Raw genomic sequence first — 8393 nt, forward strand, 5'->3', positions numbered from 1 at the left:
ATTCAGAGACTTTGGCTTCAATTGAAATTAGCCAGCGCCACAAAGTCAACGAATGTTGTTCATAAAAGTTGCAACGCCAGCGTGCAACTGCAATTGATTGCACACATGCAAATCTTCTGCACTCATACACATAATAAAACACTTACTTAGAGCCCAGTGTAGTGAACCCAGCGCGGGCTTGGCGCGATGTGAGCTGCGAGATGCAGTTTGGTTGTTGCTGCAAGGGCCGCTACCAACAGCTTTTCAATTAGAAAGATTTGCAGACACGCTGTACTTATTCAGTACAATGCTTTTCGTACACCCCACCTCCTTACCACCTATAGGCGGCGCTTGATCGCCGATGTTGCAGTGGAAAATATCGCATAACTTGCAAACATTTCCGCCTAATATTCATTTTTGTAATCACTTTTGTTGCTTTTTTTCCTTTTACATTTTTTGTTTCGAAACATTTTCCTAATCTTCGCTAATAAGAGCGCATTATATGCGGCATGGCAAGTGACATGTGAAAAGTGGGCTGTGCTAAGTTTGACAAGCGGCAATCGCCTTCCACTTTAGCCATAGTTGGCTTAGCGAGTCTCAGCGTTTTACATGAACTGTAATACATTTTTTCATTCGTTGCACTCATGCCGCATGCAACACAGCAGCGCAGAATTCGTAGTCTACTTTTAATTTATTTGCAACATTATGCACTCCTCGCCGGCTTATTACCACTAGCACAGCCTGCGATTGTAATTATTGCAAGTGGTGCATGCCAATTCTTCTACATTCCCTGCATTGTTTGGCTGAAAGGAAACAACAGAAAAGTAAAGTAAAACCGATTAGTACATATGTGGAATGTAGTGTATGTAGTACAAGGTGGCGCAAAATTAATCACCCTACCGGAAGACGTATAATTTTTGCAAATGGCGTCGTACGTCAGTCATATTTGGCGTTTGTGAATTAGAGAGCCGCAGTGAAGAAACAAACAAGCAATGACACAATTACGTTCTGAATACTGTAGCAGGTTAAACTCGTACCTATCCAGAATCGACCCCTACATACTAAACATATGTCCGGCATATGAAGGTGCCCCCCCGCGACACTAACCACCTTTTCACATGCCCCATCAAATCTTCTTCATCATCATCATCTTTTGGCTCTACAGCTCTTTGTGAGCTTTGGCCTGCTGCACGTGGGACCTCCATACGTCTCGAACGTTTGCGACTTTTTTCCAGTTCGTTATCCTAAGTTTCTTGATGTCGTCCTCTAGTTCGTCGGTCCATCTTTTTCTCGGCCTTCCTTTTGCCCTGGCTTCTACGATTTTCTTCTGCGCCCTCGTACCGTCCATTCTTGTAATGTGGCCCAGCAATCTTAACCGCTGCGCTTTGATGAGACGTATAACATTTTCCCCATCGAATCCACTCATCTAATACCCCTCTCCCTCTGAACCCAACCTGCCGAAACAGCAAGTTTCCTGGGCCTACCGTTAGATGAGCTTGACGAAGACGACCGGTGATTAGACTACACTGACAGGGCAAAGTTACTGATGCGAGAACAACAATAAAAGCAAACAATGGAGCGCATAAAGAGCAAAATAAAGATTTTCATCATTCAAAATCCTTTTTTTTTTAATTTATATTAATAAAAAATTGTACAGAAACAAAGCTAAATCGAAAATTTTGCGCCACGCATGTATGCACAGTTTACCGGTCACTGGACGATCGGCACACACGCGAAAAAGCTAGGGTTACCATTTAAGCCCCATTGCAAAAGCTGTGGGGACCTTTCAGAGAAGGACACTGCTGAGCAATTTCTCCGTAAATGTCCGGGTTCGGCAGCTAGACGATTAAGGTCACTGGGTGCTCCTTTCTTCAACAGCCTGTGGCAGTGCGCCAACCTAAATGCCATCAATCTTCTCCATTATATCAACAGCTCTGGCTGGCTGTAGATATCTGCCTGTTGGTGGTCTCATAATGGTATCAAAACGGTGCTTCAGTGCTACTTGAAGGGGCGAGACTAGCACTTCAACCATTTCACCTACCTGCCTACCTATGTATGTACAGCAAAAACTCGAATCTTCACGTGATAAAAACCGCATTCGGTGCAAGTTTCGAGGTTGTCGGAAGTACTGAGATTTTTCCATAAATTTAAATATTTTTTTTTTTACTGATAGCAATCGAAGTTCAGTTGTTTTTTTTTATATTAATTAAATACACTTTACAATGTAAAGTTTCATTTGAAATTAAAGAAATTTCCGATTTGCTTGTTCAGTACCTTCATTTTCTGGGCCTTTCTTCGGCGTCATAACATCGTTTAACCAGGCATGTTTTGCTCTGCTCCATCCAAGCATACAAGTAAAGAGTCCTTACAGCAGAGACCTACAGTATATTGCATGCTGAATTGTCTCCTTCGATGTAATTTTATTCGTATTTAGCATCACGTCGTTAGTTCCTTCATCGACTGCTTCGCTGTCTTCAATAAAGTATTCTTGTCTCAAGGCGAATCTATTAAAGGTGGTGTTGGTAAATCAGCTGATTTGTTTTTTTTCTTTCGCTGTGTCCATCTGGCTGTCAGCATAGAATAAAACAAGGCGAATTAATTTTTTGTTTTCTACTTTTCCAATACTTTGGCGGGACAGTCAAACGTACAAAACATTGTTATTGATCTAGTGCCACCACCTTTAATAAATGCACCTTGTCTTGTCAGTAGCCCGTACAGCCGAGTAATAGTTTTTATATAACATTGAATCTGTTCTACCTGTATGTAAATAGTCAAATATTTTTTAACATAATCAAATCATTCAAAAATATGTATGAGCCAGCTGGAAATTATGTTCTCGAAAAGCGATTTCGACATAAAAATGATGATGAAGACTCTGCAGCGTTTCAAAGTACATCGCTGGGCGCCAGCACTTCCCAAGCAGCTAACAAAGAAAGTGCTCCCGAAACTAGCGCTAGTAATTTTCTATTGAAATCAGTTCAAAAAGTATATCAACTCCCGAAAAAACGCAGAAGCCGAAGCAAGGAACCTATACCCTCAAAATTCGCTCTACCTGGACAAACTAAACGAAACAAATTATATTGGCTTAAAACGCTGGTGTATTACGCACTCTTTCTAGCAGGGATTGCTGCCCTGTTTTCCTGTTGTTTTCTGGCTTACATGTCAACACTACCAGAAGAAGTTCCACGGGTCTCAAAATACCAGCCAGCCTTAATTTATTACCCAAACCTCGAATCGTATTACATAAATCGCATTATTTGGAATGAACAGAACGAAGAGGATATCAATAGAATCGTCAAGCAAATAAACAGTTTTTTGAAAAAGTTTCGCATGCATGGAAAATTTGGCGAATGCACGGAATTTGACTCTTATGGATACAAAGATCAAAGTCCATGTATCTTTTTGAAAGTCAACAGAATCGCCGGTTTTAGAGTTGATGCCATTGAGGATTCAAAAGATGTGTCGTGGCGAGAACATGGTTTGAAGAGACACATCGAGAGCCTACCTTCACATGAACGAAAGGGACGTCTATGGATAACGTGCAGATCAGATGCTTGGCTGGATATGAAATACATTCCTAGATCACGATCCATACCCGTTGAGAGACTCAATAGCAAGGGCTTAAAAAACTTGAACTACCAAAGAAGTACGAACTATACAGATGAGCGCATCGTTGCAATCAAGTTACGAGGCATTCCTCTTAACGTACCTTTTACCGTTCGATGTAAAATGTTTGCGAAAAATATCGAGGTCGATTATTACCGCAATCTCGATATAGGTGGCGTCAATTTTGATATTCACGCTATTGTCTGAATAAAAAAATATATGTTTATAATAAAAATTTGTTAAATGTCTCCAAAATTATTGGCATATTGATTCATTAAGTGGTTAGGTTTATCATATACAGGGTGCGTACGAGTGAGGACAACTTGAGAGAAAAACTAAGTAGCTCTTATTTTGAACGAAATTTAATCGAACTTCACGATTTTTTTACCCAACATTAACTTCTTTTATATCCATAAAATCATGCAATAAAATTCCAAATAGCTGCAATACCCCACTCGATCTGGGCCCGGAAACGAATGGTTCTATTCATATTCACCACAACGGTATTAATTTCAGCCTTCAGAGAAGAAATGTTGTTATGAGGAAGCTTATAGGTTTAACGCTGAACTACGCCCCATACGTAGTAGTCCAGGGTATTAAGGTTTGGGGAGTTAGGCGGCCGCAAATTCGGTGTTATGTGGTCGTGAAAGTTTTCAGCCATGCAATCTTGTGTCCTAGAGTCTTACTGAAGGGGTTGTGCGGGCTGTCACCGCGTACACTATTCATACAGGGTTTCAATACTGAGTCTAGAACCTCGACTTATGCGGCAGAATTCACTCGATATTTTTGATTGAAGAAGTGTGGTGGCTTGGCAAGTTCTCTGTTGCTCGCAACACCTGAAATCATAACAGTGGTTGAAAACTTTGTGTGCATGACAACAGAGACCTCTGTAGGATTGGAACATAGCCATTTGTCATTTCTGCGGTTGGTTTTTTTGATTTTGATCAACATTTTTTTCGACGTAAAAAACCATAACATCTCAGGCACTTCAGGGTGTTTAATTTTGTTTAGAAGGCATTTCGATCGGATAACTCGCTGTTACCGCCAGCTCCAACATAAACTACCTGCTGCGCATAACGTAGGACGTCGACGGATAAGAACCTCAGAAACTTAAGCTCCCTCGCAAGGACTCTCAATGATTTTGAAGGGTCATCGTCAATGATCGCTTCCACTTGTTGAATAAATTCTGCAGATCGGACACAGTCTGAATATTCCTCGTGTTTTTTTTTTTTGCATTTATAACAGATTCTGCATCGCCGCCTGATGTTTCCGTTTTACTCTCCACTTTATGAACGAATGAACGGCCGCATTAAGAAAATTACAGATTTCTAAATCGGTGTGATTTGCGCATATCACGACGTTAACTGCGTGTCTCTTCATTTCTTGAGTTGAGTTGTAGTCCTCCATGTCTTATTTGAAATTTAGCAAAAAGAAAAATAATGGTTTCCGGAAGTTATGGGAATATACACGAGTATGCCTGCCCTCTATTACCGTGTACCCCCTCTATAATAAAACTCTCAAAGTTGTGCATTTTTTAAATTTAAAATTCTTTCTTCCGCTGAAAGTCTTGACAGAAAATGAGTATCGGATCTCCGCGTAAGGAACAACTTGGAAAAATTTGACAAACTTATTTCCAAAAATCAGCCCAAACAGTGCGTGTATTGGACAGAAGTAAAAATTTAACCGAGCGTATTTTCATTTGGGTGGCTGTGTGAACAAGTAAAACTCCGCACCACATCCGAAAACCAGGACGTGCTCGTTGAGAAGTCCATACATCCTCAGAGAGCCACGGTTTGGTGCGGATTTTGGAGCTCTGTCCCATTTTTCGTGAGTGCTACAGAGGCCTGGTAAGCAATTTTTTGGGGCTGGAAATTGAAGGCATGGACTTTGGCGATCTTTGGTTTGAGCAAAATGCATGCCACATCGCACTGTCCATTGCACTATATATCTTTTGCGCGCCAGGTTTGGTAAACGATTTTCAGCGCGAAACTACGATTTGACGAGATTAGATTCGATTTTTTTTTTTGTAAGGTGCCGTGAATAACCGAGCGATGCATTAATGATTCAGATTCTTTAAGCGAATAAGCCATTAGCGAAAGAGAACCAGAAACCCAGTTGTTAGATAACTGGGTTCACAGAAGGCGGCGCCACCAATCCAACCGAGGCAGCCTTCATAGGTTGAAATTGTGTGCCATAAATAGTGGGAATATTTGTTTTTTCGTATAAACCAGTAGGAAACCAAAAAAAAAAATTTTTGTTATTTATTTTTGCTTTTCAAACTCTACACCTCCGTTGGGTACCCGGGTCTAGACAGACTGGCTTTTTCGACTTTCGATTTCTATTATAGCTAACGACTTAAGCTTCCAAGTAGCTTCCTTAATTTTAATTTTCTGTCGATTTATGGATATAACTTTTTAAAAAAGATCCTCGAACAGGACGAAAAAAAGGCCAGACCTGGGTGCCCAACCGAAAGTTTTAAAAATTGGACACTTTGGAAGGTTAAAAATAAATCACTATATGTAGGTACCACCCCCTATATTCGCAACGATACAGCGATTATACTAGTAACAGGAAGCACTCATATTCAAAACGTTTAGGAGCAGTTGCTGGCAAGCCTAAAATCATCAATCGCACTCTGCAATCGCATTGGTGACGAAACGCACCATTACAGTCATTAGGGGACTTATTTAAAATATTAAAATAAATATTGGCAATACGCGGAATGCAGTTGGGGTGCGCAAAGGTAACGCAAAAGGTGAATATAGAGGGCAGCCGTGGGCGATTGCGCCAATAACATGGTACAGTACCTGTCCGAGTGCAGCTCACTACTCTGCCGCTTCGCCTCGACAATCCTCGCACCAGTCCTTCATTTCATCTGTTTCCTTTAATTTTGTTTCATTCATTTGCTCGTTTTGTTTTCTGCCTATTTTAATACATTCAATGCACTTCATGCCCAAAGCATCATCAACAACGGCGCAAGCATTTGTTTTCCACTCTAGAGTACCACCCAGCACAAGTTCAATCGCTCAACGCTCCGTGACTGAAATATGCACATGTATGTGTGCATGTGTGTATGTATACCGGCTCTGTTTGCAGTTGGAAGATATTTACCAGTGCTTATGTATGCATGTACATTTGTAGCTGGGCGTATTTTGCCACACTACTCGGTTATGCGTTGTATTCGTTGGTTGCATTTAACAAACTCCTACTTCATTACTGCAACTCAGCCACTAAGCTTGAGTTTGAGTGCTTTCCTGACTTCACGTCAATCCTCCCAAAACATTTTCGCCTTTCTTTCATTCTTCCTCTATTCTTGGCAAACGCACCCTTTGAAATATCTTCGCAATGTTTCGTTACATCCGGTGGGCAGCAGCGACGACCTAAACGAACCTCATACTCGCTACTCTCCTTTGACCGAACCCATTCTCAACGACTTCGAAACTTTTAATTTTAAATTCTTTTTTTTTCTCTCTTTTAAATACTGATTTTCTCCATTAATCTTTCTCTTAACGCATTTCGCTACATACCTACATTTATACGAATATTTATTTACCATTTTGTTGCGCCGCCCGTACTTTCTCTATTTTTAATTAATTAATGTGCAAAGTAGAAATTCTACAAGTTGACTTATGCCAAACTCACCATTTGCACCGAGGGCCGAAAGCTGCCCATTCCACAGCAGCGCACGAAGAGTGAAACGGTCACCAGGCACAGAATAAAAGATTGTGAAAGGCACCAAGCCTCGTTAACTATGATTCCCCTTCATCAAGTTGTGGACCGGTAATCCCACCACAATACCTACTTTGTTGCAACCTCCGAAGCAAGCCCCCACACGCTTTTCTTCTTTTTCAACAGCCCCGCTAAAAACAAAACTGCTACAAGACCACCCAGTTGCACCAACGTTTCGAGTGGGAGAATTTGTATGTACGATGAGTTGATGTTGAACTGTTTGGTTAGCTGGATAAGACGTTCTATGTCCAGCAATTGGTTAAATGCGTTAAGGTTATTTGCAAGAAATTCAGGTAATTTGTTGGCGGAACTATCAACACTCCTTAATACAACTATTTCGCGAATGAAGTGGGTAGACATGGACTTACATATGCCTACAGTCTGTACAATAGAAGTGTCATCGGCAAAATTGAAATTTAAAGTTGCATTGTAAAAATTATAATTTGCATTATAAAAATAATTTACATTCCAAATTACCTATATGCTAAATAGGCGTATCGTTTTCGCAATACGCGTTGCGCAATTTGTCAGTTTTTTGGGAGAAATTTGGAAAGCAGTGTTCTTATGTACACACCCTAAAAGCCCGAAAATGTCCCCGCATCTGCCACAAAATATTTGAAGAAGTCGACGATGCTCATAAATAAAAAGGAGCAACGGCATACCGAAGTTAAAAACGTTGACGACTTTCCCAGACGAGCCTCCAACAGAGCAAAGCAAGATTAGAAGATTCATCGATCCTTTTGTGACAAACCCGATCTAAGCGCTGCGTGAAGCTGAAGCAGTTTAAGTAGTAAGTAGTAAAAAGTAGTGTTAAGGTATCAAAAAATATGACTCCAGGGCGTTTACGTGCAGTAGACCTCAAACTCCGGAGCACATTGAAACATTCCCTGTTCTCATTATCACACATTGAAAAAAGGATTTCATGGGCTAAGGCAAATAGAGAAAGGAATTGGGCAAATATAATATTCACGGATACATCTTCTTTTTGCGCGAATAGCTGCATACTTCCGTCATGGTGTACTGATAATAATCGACAACTTCAACAAACTGTTAAGCTCTCAGTTTGGGCTCATATTTGG

General features: G+C 40.7%; 1 protein-coding gene across 1 annotated transcript; it reads left to right on the top strand.

The window, feature by feature from the left end:
- Positions 1–2744: 2744 nt before the first annotated feature.
- On the top strand, positions 2745–3792 carry LOC129245229 (sodium/potassium-transporting ATPase subunit beta-1-like). Its single transcript, XM_054883313.1, has one exon. The coding sequence runs from the start codon at positions 2788–2790 to the stop codon at positions 3790–3792; it is 1005 nt and encodes a 334-aa protein (XP_054739288.1). The 5' UTR covers positions 2745–2787.
- The last annotated feature ends 4601 nt before the right edge of the window (positions 3793–8393 follow it).

This window comes from Anastrepha obliqua, chromosome 1 (assembly GCF_027943255.1).
Source record: "Anastrepha obliqua isolate idAnaObli1 chromosome 1, idAnaObli1_1.0, whole genome shotgun sequence".
In the NCBI taxonomy this organism is placed as follows: Eukaryota; Metazoa; Arthropoda; class Insecta; order Diptera; family Tephritidae; genus Anastrepha; species Anastrepha obliqua.